Here is a 13,893-nt window from a genome sequence, read left to right on the forward strand (position 1 = left end):
GATAAAAACATCACAATAATCCACACCGCAGTCTGTCAGTTAATGTCTTGTGAAGCAAAAAGCTGTGTGATTTTAAATATATGTATTCTTCTCTATATAAAAAGTCAGCACTATTGCACTATTTACCAGATGCAATTAACAATCCACTAATACTAGCTATGGAAAGCAGGCGGTAAACCTAATTTCATTTCAAAGAGGTGTCTGTGTATGCTTTCTATTGATCGTAGCAGCAGTAATTCATCAAAAGATGAAGAGTTTCATAACCAGGCACACAGTGTAGACAAGCAGACGTTTGGTGTATCAAAGAGCTGATTCAGGTGTCTGGGCTGCAGAGGTGCAGTGATGCTGTACAGTACAGATCAGGATAGTCTGCTGCATCCTGAACAAACAAGCAATTATAAATAACCTGCGTGACTGGGAACTGACCACAAATTGTGTTCAGCACTGATTTTTCAACTGGCGTAATGTGTTCTTTCTTGCAAAATGTTTTGCTCAATTTGCCCGGAGGGATTGATAAATTAAAGCTCTATGTCTATAGCTACATCTATATCTACATCTAGTCTACATCTATAGCTATAGGGGAAGTCGTGGCCTAATGGTTAGATAGTCAGACTCATAGCCCAAAGGTTGTGGGTTCGAGTCTCGTACCAGAAGGGATTGTAGGTGGGGGGAGTGAATGTACAGGGCTCTCTCCTGCCTTCAATACCACGACTGAGGTGCCCTTGAGCAAAGCACTGAACCCCCAACTGCTTTCTGGGTGCCGCAGCAAAAAAAGGCTGCCCACTGCTGTGTGTGTGCACTTTGGATGGGATAAATGCAGAGCACTCATTCTGAGTATGGGTCACCATACTTGGCCACATGTCATGTCACTTCATTGACATTTTAATTTTCATTCCATTCCAGTTTACATGTTTTAGCATGCATCCAAGTATACTTGTTTCATGCCAGTTGAGTGAGTTTTCATTAACAATATGGTGAGGAAGACTGTGGTACTGTTTGTAAACCTAAAATTATCTCTTCTCTGGAGAACGACATGCTGAGCTCGTTATTGCATCAAGTTGCAGGCAAGTGCCCAGGGCTGGTCCTCAGATGAACAAGCCCCAGGGCAATCAATGGACAATAAGCTAATAGGAAGCTAATAGCACTAGCCTAATAGTTTCTGCCAGAAGACATCAGATAACAAGGGTTTCGTTTACAGTTAAAGAAGTGAAAGTGGTATAGAAGTTTTGTTGCAGTGTAGCTTTTCCCCTCTGTACCAGACACATGCTGCTGTCATACGGTGGACCTTTGTTAAGAAATGAACAGGTTGTGCTGAGGGAAGGGGGTAGACTTGCACACCTGTGTGCAGATGTGACTAATTACCTTGTATGTGTGAGAGTCTGTGGTTTCTTTCTCAGGAGAAAAAAAGCCATTTGGACGATGAGAAGCGCGTGTTCCGCTGCTCTGTCACTGGGGCCGGTGCGAGGGGCACTGCAGGGGCGCTGGACAATTACCACAAGTCACACGGCATCACCTCAATCAGAAGTGGCCTGGAGCGGCACACTTTCCTGTGGCTCTATTTCTGGGATGGTGCAATAAAAGGTGATACATGCAATGTCCTATCAGTGACATCATTTCTGCCAGATACATACACATGTGCAGAAAGCAAAAGCATAGAAGTGCTAAAATGTTCCATCGTTTTACAGTGGTCATGTCAAAGTTGTTTGGAGGTGTATCATGGTAGCACATTGATTTTCTTTAAAATAACACATAAATGCAATTGAACTTGTATGTGTTAATCATTTAGCACCGTGGTATAGGAGAGCCCGGGGCTTGTTGTCACACAGGGAAGTTGTTACAAAGATTATATCCAAGTAAACTGTGAATAGTTTGTAACGTTTGTTTTAACTGTTGTCATTATTTACACTTCATCATTTGTGATTTCTGTTTGTAAATATAAAATCATATAATAGGTTTAACGCATTTTACATCTTTAAAGTATGAACCTTTATAGAATCTTAATTTAAATGAATGAATTAATCCAATATTCACTGCGGTAAGACAACCAGTGTTATTTTAGTATTATTTATATACCACCTAATAATTTCATTAATATTTTTATTTTTTATATTTCAGTTCTTACTCTCATTTTAGTATTTTTCCGTACTTTTGTTATCTGCTTGTGCCATTTTTATTAATTAGCTTTCCCCCCCTATGTTTAATATTTCTATTTATTTACTTAGTTTTAGAGTTTTAGTACTTAAACTAGTACTTTTTATTTCATATTGTCACCAAGGCAACATTTCTCATTTTCTGTTTGTTTAAAGTTTCAATTTTCATCTAATATTTATTTTATTTCAGATTTATTTCAATTAAAGAAAAAAAGTTTTAGTTAACAGTAACAACACTGATGACAACAAACTATAATGTCACAGTGCCTTTGTAAGAAAGAAAGAGAAAGGAAGTGGGAGTTGTTGTGCATGTGTAGGAAAAAGAAAGCGTGCGAGAGGAATAATGAAAGAGAGAGAATTGTCAAGAGCATCATTGTGTAATGCTAATGGGCACCATTCCCCTTACAGCTAATATCTAATGAGTTTTCATCAATCATCTCACTTATTGCTTCATTTAGGAGATTTGATAAGGAGACTGTGAGTGTTTGTGTTAAAATCAGTCATCTCAGTCCTCCTGTTTCTCTGGTTTCTTCACACTAAAGCCCCTAAACCTCTCATGGACGTCATTTTGGAGCCCCTACAAGGACACGGCTCCACACTGGAACAGGTCTGCTGAGGAAATGTGTGAATGTGTGTGTGTGTAATGGAAAAGGCGGGATTAGATCCATCATATTACAATCCTGTTAGAAGGTTCAGGTTTTCAGTGTGTGTGTATATATTTGTGCATGTGTATTTATGAGACGTTTCAATATAGCACACTGAATGTCCATTTTCCATGTAGTATTGGATCTTTTTTTTCTGAGAAGAAGCTACACAACTGCTCAAAACAACTGTTGTTGTAGCAAAAAATGCTAATGCAAACCCCAAGTCACCGAATCATAAATTCTCTCTCCCAAACATCTAAGGTTTTCAGAAATCCCTGGCAACCACATAAACAACCCACAGCTTGTGTGGATGTCGTTATGCATGTGTATAATAAAGACAGACAGACGAAGAGAGAGAGAGAATGAGAGAGGGATTGAAAGAGAGAGAGAGAGACCCAGATTCGGAATGAGACAGACGCAACGACTGACCTAAGAATCCCTTCATTAATAACACTTAACAGTACGTTCTTAATGATGCGCTGTAGCTTGAAACGTTCCAAAAGTCTTTTTGTGTTTTGGGGGTGAATGGGATCGAAATCAGACAATGGCATTTTAGTGATGCTAGCTAATGCAGGCTATTAACCAGAAGTACTAAACTTTGACATATAACTTCTATTGCATTGCTTGTGTTGTGGACATGAATAATAGCTCAAATTATATAGCTTAAGCATTCTAAGCTTCACTAACTAACTCTAATTTTTTTTTTTTTTGCAACAAAATGTGCAAAAAAACCTCTCTGCCTTATATTTAAGGTTGTACTTGATAGTGTTGTTATTGTTAACTAAAACTGAAACTACTAGAATGCTTTAAATGTAAAAATACAATAAAATCTTTCATTTTTTAGATGAAAAACTTAAACTTAAAAAAATGAAACAAAAAAAAACTTGAAACATAACGAAAATTAGAAATGTTTCCTTGGTAACAAACTAAAATAAGTTAACGTTGATGTAATAAAATGACTAAAAATAAACTAAAGCTAAACAGAATTATTTACAAAAGAATAAAAATGTCTATAACTCAAATTTAAAGCATAAAAATAAATGCTAATTCAAAATTATTCATCTCATGTCGCAAAGCGGAAGTAAACAATTTCCATTAGCCGCTTTAGGTAAATAAATAAAAAATTCACAAAGTGCAGTAAACGGTAAAACTATTTGCACTACAAACCAGTGTGTTTATGATTACGATAAGAAATTAAAATAATATTATAAGAAATACCAGTTTGCAATATCAAGCAGCATAATGGTCATCCACACTTATGTTAAAAATTAGGGTGGATAATAATAAAATAGCACTGCTACCTTTGCCATATATAGGGGCCAGAATAGAGACTTTGGGGTTTGCTCTGGTACACAGTCACCTACAGTAGCAACCATCAACGAATGCATAGCTATGTGCTTACAATGTCTCAATGTTAGCAACCATATATCAGTCTTCTGGCAAACACTCTAGGATTGAGTTCAAGCCTAAATGTTGCTTGAAAACCGCAATTCTTGACCTTGAGTGGTTCATAGGGACTCTTGCATGAACTAACCAAGAATTGCATTGTGTAGACCAGTATACAGGTGCCTATGTTCTCTGGAGGAGAGAAAGAGAGAGAACAAATGTACTGCTGAAGTGCTCACTTTTAGAACAATAGATTTGTCCTTGGCCTAGATGTGCCATTACTCAAATCTCCCCACAGGTGAAACCATACATCCATTTAATATAAAACTCTCACATGTCACAGTCTAGTGATTTAGGGCAGTCAAGCTAAGTCAAAGTGTTTATTTGTCCCTTTCAAGGAAAGTCAGTTCACTTGGCGGCCATATTTTCAACACCTCCAAGTAGTAATGCCTAGTATCTACTTGGATGAGGAAATCATTTCAAAAACTGCTTTGCCAAAACTCACATTGAAGCAACATATTTCAAATCAGCAACAAAATTTGACATAATCTGCGTATAAATAAAATACGTATGACATAAAAAAAATGTATATTTCAGGCTGGACCAGCCAATGTGCATGTCCAGTCCCAAGCGCGTATCTCACAACACTGTTTCTGTGGGAACTGGCAGCTATACTGGCACAATGACTTTACCAACTGGCAACAGCCTCTTTTATTTCTGAAAGCGGTTACTAACTCCGCCATATTTTGCAGTGCATTTTCACCTGTTCGTAGTTAAATGACTGAAACATCTAGTCTTTGTGCTGGGTTTCAACACTGGGAAAGTGCTGTGAGCTGACACTCAAAAATGACTTTGTTGTACCCTAATGTAATTCAATAAATTATATGCTTCACTTAAATACAGTAGCAGTACCAGTTAATTAGATTTTTTTACCTAATGGCATCCAGAGAATTTTCCCCATCTCATTCTAAAGTGTTTATTTGCAGTCCATTATTTGGATTTTCATGAATCAGCCAGTAAAAGATTTAATATTCAGAATGTATGAATATATTCAAATGAATGAAACCATTTTAAGCCATTTTTGTATTCATTTATAAGCATTTTAATAAAATTCTTCATTTATCAAATCAATTTTAGACATTTTTGGCAAGTCATTTATTGGAAATCAAGCATGAATTAAATATATTTTAAGACCTGGAATTTTTGCTTGAAATAAGTTAGCATAAAATCACTTTTCTCATGTGCATCTCTCAGTCACAGGCAGTGGTATAGGATTTTCTTAAAGGTGACATACCTTGAAAATCGGAATTGTTCCATGTTTAAGTGGTATAATCGGGTGCCTGGTGCATCTACCAACCCAGAAAATGTGAAAAAGAACAACCCAGTAATTTTTTTGGTTAGCCGTTCTCTGCAATCATGTGGAAAAAAATGAGCCGCTCAGATTTCGCTCCCCCCGTGACATAGAAAGGGGATCTTATTATAATATTACTGCCCCGTAATTTGCAAGTTTCCACCCACGGCACCGCCAATTGTGTTTTCGCAAGCAACAACGGTGTACCAGTTTAACGCCATGGTGAAAGTTTGAGCAAAATATGCTAACTGCTCTGTCTCTGGCTACACTGACGAGCACAGAACACTATTTAGCCAGGAGACAAGAGAGCAGTGGATTTATTGATTTATTTACCGTATACACTCTTAAAAATAAAGGTGCTTCACGATGCCATAGAAGAACCTTTTTGTCTAAATGGTTCCATAAAAACCTTTAACATCTGAAGAACCTTTCTGTTTGACAAAAGGTTCTTTGTGGCGAAAGAAAGTTCTTCAGATTATAAAAAGGTAAGAAAGAGATGGTTCTTTAAAGAACCTTTGACTGAATGGTTCTTTGCGGAACCAAAAATGGTTCTTCTATGGCATCGCTTGAAGAACCTTTTGAAGCACCTTTATTTTTAAGAGTGTATGCTGCTACAAAGATCTAATATACAGTAAACATGTGATTGCTTTCCCAGCTGTTTACCTTCACAAACATAACCAACTGTTTTTGTAACTCGTGTGTTTTAACAAACTTGTGTATTTGGCAGCGAAATAAGACATGAAAGAGAACTTAGTTTAGTACTCTCATGCCATGTGACAGCCGCTTTCTGTGCGCGTGCTTCGAATGGGTGCGCTCAGAAAGCCGTATATCAGAAGTTTAAACTAATATGGTTTAAAACGGATGATTTCAGCGAGACATAGACATGATAATCAAAACCAAACAGAAGTTTTTTGGCAGACTATCTGAGGTCTGTAAAGGCACAGCTCTATTCTGGAAAAGGGGGCGGGGAGCAGCAGCTCATTTGCATTTAAAGAGACATGCACGAAAACAGCGTTTTTCTGCTTCCACTCAAAATAGGCATTTTCATATTATAAATGGGCTGTGGGGTATTTTGAGTTGAAATTTCACAGACAGATTCTGGGGACACCTGAGACTTATATTACATTTAGTAAAAAGAGTCATAATATGTGTCCTTTAATATTCAGTCATGAAAGGGGTTTACCTCACTCACCCCTATACCATTATCCTGCAGTTAATCATTGTTTATGGGGCTCCTGAAAGGAACTATTTAATAAAGGAATATTTACTAATTAAATTAATTGCAGTCAATAGTTTCACTATGATTTGTAGGGATGCACCGATATGAAAATTTTGGCCGATACCGATAACCGATTATTCTTTATTTTTGAAAGCCGATAACCGATATGTTGGCCGATAAATCTATATCCAAATTGTTATATACTTTTTGAGAGCCTGATTACAAAAAAGGTCTCATCATTAAAAGCCACATCCCAAACACTTCAACATAAGCAGCCTAGTTTGAACGGTGTACGTTTAAAAAATAATTTTACTCTCCCATTACCAAATTTAGTCATAAAAAAGTCTTACAAATAAATAAAATAATGCGGAATCTGCCATTGCAACCACATTACTAAAATACTGCCAATATTGCTCATTTGACATGTTTTGCTGACTAATAGCAACCAGTATTTAGGTTACTTACTCTCTTAAAGCTCTTTTTAGGGCTTATTTAGGGTAGAGGCTATCAGCTGAACTATTAGACCGGTGGGCTCCCCTGCTCTGTTAGAGTAACGAGTGAGTTCAGAGAGCAGCAGGTTACATGCAGACTAAAGTCTTCTGGGATTGAGCTTGGAGCCGTTGTCAGGCACCCCAGTCAGCAGGGAGTCTGTCTCTGTCATCACATGTTCATGTGTGGAGCATGAGCCTTTTGACAATGTGTTTGCATGTTTGTGTTTGATTATGCTTGTGTGCACCTCTGTGTGTTTTACATTTCCATTTGTGTATTCTGTTTGTATTTTCAGTGCGTTTATATGTGATGTAACTGAAAGTGCACGTCACTGTGTGTGTCGTCGTGCTTTAAGTGTGTGTTTGTGTCTGTTTTCCGATTCATTTAATTGTCAGGTCCTGGATGGTGGCCTGGTCCCTCGTGGTAAAAGCTGTTGTTTGCTTGGTGCATCTGTCGTGCTGTATGTCTCTCCAGACAACTCTCGCAACACGATAGCTCTCTGTTACCTTCACCTCAGCTTCAAACAAACAGTGCAGCTTCAGAGTGACAAACTCTGTCCTCTATACGGTTAAATACCTTAATTTCATCTGACGTCATAACGTCATGCGGTCCTCACTTTTTGCCATGGCTGATTTTGTTCCCCTACTTCTGAAACCACTTGCTGCAAGGATATATATATATATATATATATATATATATATATATAGTAAATGAATTTTTTTGTTGCAACACTGAAAACAATTTTAGTGCTAGAAGAGAGTTACGAGTATGCAAGTCAATTGCTCGTTCCTTTTAAGGAAATGGCCTAGTGTACTACAAAGATTTACCGTTGTTGAAAGATTCAGGAGTAATGGCCAAGGTATTACTGTACAGTTGCAACACTGAAAACAATTTTAGTGCTAGAAGAGAGTTACGAGTATGCAAGTCAATTGCTCGTCCCTTTTAAGGAAATGGCCTAGTGTACTACAAAGATTTACCGTTGTTGAAAGATTCAGGAGTAATGGCCAAGGTATTACTGTACACCATTTATTTTTATAATGGCAGTGAATCATGTGGCATTTATGCCTGAGTCCTCCTCTCTGAAGAGTGTGTGTGAAGAGGACAGCACGGAGTCAATAGCTTCACTCTGAGACGTGCATCCTCTAATAGCAGGTGGGAGGTTAAGTGCTATAATAAAACTACAAGGACCATGGCGGTCACTCTTCTTGGGGCCTTCTTGTTGTGTGCTGCCAGGCTTCAGCGTTTGCCATTGGGCGTATAATTTCAAAAGACAACTCAAGGCTGTTATTAGCCAAATGTTTAAAGTATAAGTCAGCCCCTGTAAAAAGTGTATATTTATGCTTAATGGTGTGATTTCGTGTGTGTGTGTGTGTGTGTGCGCGCGCATATGTGAATGTGCTAAGCAGGTGAATTCCAAAGTGTAGTTTTCAGCCCTCTTGACCTCATGAATATTACATCAGAGGACTGATGGCATGCAGAAGAGTAGATGAAATATTTACTACCACCTCCACCTCCATTCTTTTTTTAGGCAAGTGTTTGTTCTAACTATGATGGACCACTGTGTAAATAGCTTGCCTTTATGTGCACATTAACTCTTAAAAGCATGCATGTTTTGCAAATTATTCATACATGCCTTGTGGAATCACAAATTGCCCATATGCAAAAATGTCAGGCTTTGTAATGTCAATAAAATAATAATACTGAATATATTTTGGTATTTTATTTGTCACGTATCACATAGATATTGCAATAAATTATAGAACAGGATTCATTACTTCTGTACAGCACTTCTACAAATATGACATGATCAATGTTATTTATAAAAGTTTCAGAATTTCTTAAGACCGTTCATCACAGAGAAGTTATGGAATGCTTAAGTGGTAGGGCCACAAAAAAAAAATACAGTATTAAGAACTGTATTTATCCTAAATAAATAAGGTATCATCTAGCACAGTGATTGTGTAGTGTAGGATTTAGAGGATTTAAATTAATCTGGAAGTATTTACCCATGTATGAGATCTGAAAAAAAACAAAAAAAGTTAGCAGGCCCTATGTTTGTAACTGACCTGAGCACTGGACGTTTCTAAATAAACAACAAAACTAACTCTTGTATAACATTTTACATGTGTAGATTCAGTGGTAAATTGTATTGGTGTTGGTCATATTAATTTGAGCAAATATTTTGGAACAATACATATACATGTTACATAGCGTTCACACTTCTTCATACGTATTGTGAGTCGTCAGTGGCCCGTATGTGCGGAAGTGTTTGGTAACGCAGTTCTGCCACCTTGAGGTCATAATAATAATATTGCAACTACATTTCGGTTGAGACGTATTAACTGTGCGCACAGTAGAGACTTTGAAGACGGTGTGCTTTTAGCACGGAAGACGGAGGGCTTTTGGAAATATTGAAATGCCATGTTTCTATGCGTTTTGAGGTTTCTACCATCGGAGCTGAAGACTGACACGTTAAAAATGTGATCTGACGGTAACCAGGCGACCGCTTTCTGCATCAATACCCATATTTCCGTACTAATACCAACTATCTCTCTCAATGTTCGGGACGACTCGTGCTGAAATCTCCTAACATGAAGCATCGCATGGTAAAAATGAATTTTCTCAGTAGTGTGGAATCAAACACATTCAGACGGATGAGCGCATTTATACCGGTGTGATGTGATGTGATGTGATGGACGATCAGCTGATCACAGTATGACTGACATATAAATAGACCGAATTTTTATGTATGTAGAGAAGCTTTTTAATACAAATTTGAATTGCATCATGCCAGAAAGGTTACAGTTTACATACTGGTATTTTGGGCTTAATCTGGGATTATCATTCCGTTTTATGAAATGTGATCCTGGACCACAAAACCAGTCAGGTCATTTTTTTTTTTTAATTGATATTTATACAACATCTGAAAGCTGAATAAATAAGCTTTCCATTAATGTATGGCTTGTTAGGATAGGACAATATGTGGCCGGGATACAACTAGCCTATTTGAAAATCTGGAATCTGAGTGTGCAAAAAAAACAAAAACAAATCGCCTTTAAAGCTGTCCAAATGAAGTTCTTAGCAATGCATATTACTAATCAATTGATCTATTTACGGTAGGAAATTTACTAAATATCTTAATGGAACATGATCTTTACTTAATATCCTAATGATTCTTGGTATGTATTTTGTATAATGTATTTTTGGCTATGGCTACAAATATACCCCAGCGACTTAAGACTGCTTTTGTGGCCCAGGGTCACATATGAAAAGGAATGACTTTGCTCTGTAATGTTGTCTTGGATTATAAAGGTAGATTGAATTGGTCGTAGAATGGAGGTTCCTGCCGTAAACCACAGCTATACACATCCACAGCCATGGGCCGGACAGAGTCCCAGGACCCCAACCATACCTCCACCCAGCTGTCCATTTCCTTCATATCACTATCCAAACCTGAACCCAGATCAGCAGAGTGTGACCCCCATGACCCAAACGACAGGAACCGCAGCAGGCCATCGGCCTCAGTCACTGCAAAGCTACCAAGGTAAGAATAATAAATCTTTGAACATCACAATCTATGGAGAATTTAGCTGTCTGATGGAAGAACATGCTAACATTTTTGATCCTGTCTTGTCGCAGGAGTGTTCAAGCCTGTTCCTGAGATTACAAATAAGACGAATCAAGGAATGCCACAGAGAAGCTACTCATTACCAGTGAGTGCATGACAGTGTAGGGGAGAACGGGGGATATTTTATCATTTTGTTTTCTTTTTTATGTCGTATTTCAGGGTACATTTTTCTTTTTTCAAACTAATTAAAATCCTATACTCATTCTACTTTATCTTATACAATTTTATATATATTATATTTTATATATGATATTATTCTTAAATGTTGTTCACCTTTATCTGGTATTAAATCATTTAGCTGTCCCAGATTAATATGCATTGAAACCAAAATTCTCACTGTAATTCTACACTGTAACAAAAAATGATTAAATACAAATAAAATAATATTTTAACATGCATGTAAAAAAAAAAAAGGTTTCTACCAGTGACAGTGTAAGCATCTGTCATTATGGTGGACTTTTATCACTAATTTAGTGATTTAATAAATAAAACAAAATTGTCAATAAATGAAACAATAGCATAACACAAGAAAAGTTCTGGAAATTCAAAAATATCTAAATTAAAAAGTTGTAACAATCACACTTCTTTTTCCCAGACAGAGTGAACTTTAATGAGTAAGTGCTCTTTAAGTGTCATAAGTATGGCTTGTATGTGACTGATGAAAAGTCTAATTGTCTCAGTCTCATGTATTATACAAGCCTGTGGCCCACATGATCTGTATTGAATTTACTGAAGGATCACTTTCTTTTCCTCTCTTTTGTCAGACGAGTCCAGTGTCAAATTCTAAGACAGAGTCTCGATACGGCCTGGATCCTCAGCTTCTGCCCAGTGTGGTAAATGAGCCGGCCCTCTTATTCTGTAATGTTTCCATCAAGACAGCTCAGGTTTGATTGCACTGTTGTGCATGGCTGTGTTATTTTGTCTCAGTGTCTAAATGTCTCTTAAATGTTCAGGTCCAGGTGATTAAAGAGGACAGGATCCAGTGGGAGGGGAAAGTGTTTGTTTCAGAATGCAAATCTTCAGTTCCCCTTCTTCCTGGGCAGAGTTCTACAGGAAATGTCACTTTTCAACCCTGAGTCGGATGGATCCGGCTCACAAGAGCTTTCTGTTTCTGCAGGGCTGAAGATTCTTCAGGCAAGAGCCTTAATATGAGTCTTAAACATGCACATGCCCTTGGATAGTGCTACTACTAATAATACAATTATAATTAAAACAGAATTTTTAAGGAATATTTACCAGGAAAATTTACCAGAATTTAAATGCATTCAAATGCAAGTATTTCTGAAAAATAAATAAATAAAATAATAATTTTTAATAAAATTAATTAATTAGGGATATTTTTGATTATTAACATTTAATGAAAATGGAATCCAGAAAATTAATGGAAAACAGAATTTGGTAAAAATAAAACTGAATTTGAGAAAAAAAAAATGTATTTCATAGGGCCTTAAAAAATTATTTTTGTTAAACATTTTAGTTATAACAAGTTATTGTTAAATTATGTATTTCATGATTTCAATTAATTACAAATGCTTTTTGATAAAAAAAATTTTCATTTAACCATTTAAACAGAGTCTAAAAAAATTTAACTGGGGGAAAAAACGGAATCCAGAAAAATTTTAACGGAAAAAAATGAATTTTGAAAATATTAAAACGGAATTTGGGAAAAATAAAACTGATTTCATAGGGCTCTAAGTATTATACTCTCATGTTGACTACTAGCGACCTGTCAGATGTCTTGTTTTGTGTGATGCGATTGTCACATATTCTTTTATTTCTATCTTTGTTTATGTTTTTCTTTTTCCTCATAAGCAAAACCAGTCATAATTTTTAGGTTTTTCATTGACTTTCTAGTAACAAACTGTCAATGTCTTAAAGAAAGCGACGTTACCGCATTAGCAACTAGTCATTTAGTTTGGTTCTGTACGCTATGTGGATTTATTGTAATCAGAGTGAATTTTTCAAGAGTGACGTTTTCAGAATGTGGTTGTCACTTCTATAAATAACTAAACTAGGACACAGATACACACTTTATTCTGTCCGCTTCCTGCTGTGTGAAGAGAACTGGATTAAGCACTCAAAAGAAGAGTTACAACCATATTTAATGTAGTGTGAACAAACTGTGTCATTTCATACTAAATCTTTCCATGTACTTTTCTTTGCAGTCGGAGATGGAACAGGAACGCTTCCGAGCTGATCTGAGCAGATGTGTGGATATGCAGATGGCCTTCAAAGTTCAGCTCAGAGTTTTTGTCAGTAAAGGTAAGCAAAGGGGCGTATGAAAGAATCTAGAAACCCAGATTCCAAGACAGAGAGGAACTAAGAAGGTTATTACCAACTAAACGTTAAGACTGTAGTTGAGCATTGAATTCATTTTTTGAAATGTAATCAAATTAGACACCTACTATACATATATAAGTCATAGTCTATATAAAACAATCTGTCAAGTATCAAATCATTTGAGTACTTGAATGGATAGTCACTTGTTTGTAACTTGAATTCGATGCATGAGTGCCAGATGTTATTTGTAAATAGCTGGTGGGCATATTAACAGCTCAGTCGCTGTGCTTCTGCAGAGATGCGCATATCTGGTTGCTATGGCTCCTTCATCGCCGGTCCTGACTCCTGCTGTGTTGCCATGGCAGCGCTTGATTGGCACACAGCTCTGGCATTTGAGTTCACTCACAACAAGTCTTTAGATGAAACGAGGGGTGTAGCCATACAGGTAGTATTGATGTGATGATATAAAATCATAAATTATCATATTAGTCAGTCTCAAATTTTGATAAAAAATTATCTGAGATTAATGGATATGATAAATAATTTGATGTGTTGTTCATTTAAAGGGGTCATATGATACTATTTACATTTTTCCTTTCTCTTTGGAGTGTTACAAGCTCTTGGTGCATAAAGAAGATCTGTAAAGTTGCAAAGACTAAAGTCTCAAATCCAAAGAGATATTCTTTATAAAAGTTAAGAGTCAACCACGCCTACCTAAAACGGCTCGTTCTAACACGCCCCCACAT

General features: G+C 36.7%; 1 protein-coding gene across 1 annotated transcript in view; it reads left to right on the forward strand.

Moving 5' to 3' along the window:
* Positions 1-9,557: 9,557 nt before the first annotated feature.
* LOC107597325 (uncharacterized) overlaps positions 9,558-13,893 on the forward strand; it is an 8,048-nt gene continuing 3,712 nt past the window's right edge. Inside the window, exons 1-6 of the mRNA XM_016288339.1 lie at positions 9,558-9,845; positions 10,552-10,783; positions 10,879-10,952; positions 11,632-11,700; positions 11,821-11,925; positions 13,033-13,129. Coding sequence (XP_016143825.1) covers positions 10,573-10,783; positions 10,879-10,952; positions 11,632-11,700; positions 11,821-11,925; positions 13,033-13,129 — 556 coding nt within the window. The 5' untranslated portion in view covers positions 9,558-9,845; positions 10,552-10,572. The remainder of the gene's footprint in view (positions 9,846-10,551; positions 10,784-10,878; positions 10,953-11,631; positions 11,701-11,820; positions 11,926-13,032; positions 13,130-13,893) is intronic.

This window comes from Sinocyclocheilus grahami, unplaced genomic scaffold (genome assembly GCF_001515645.1).
Source record: "Sinocyclocheilus grahami isolate Dianchi unplaced genomic scaffold, SAMN03320097.WGS_v1.1 scaffold230.1, whole genome shotgun sequence".
Classification (NCBI taxonomy): domain Eukaryota; kingdom Metazoa; phylum Chordata; class Actinopteri; order Cypriniformes; family Cyprinidae; genus Sinocyclocheilus; species Sinocyclocheilus grahami.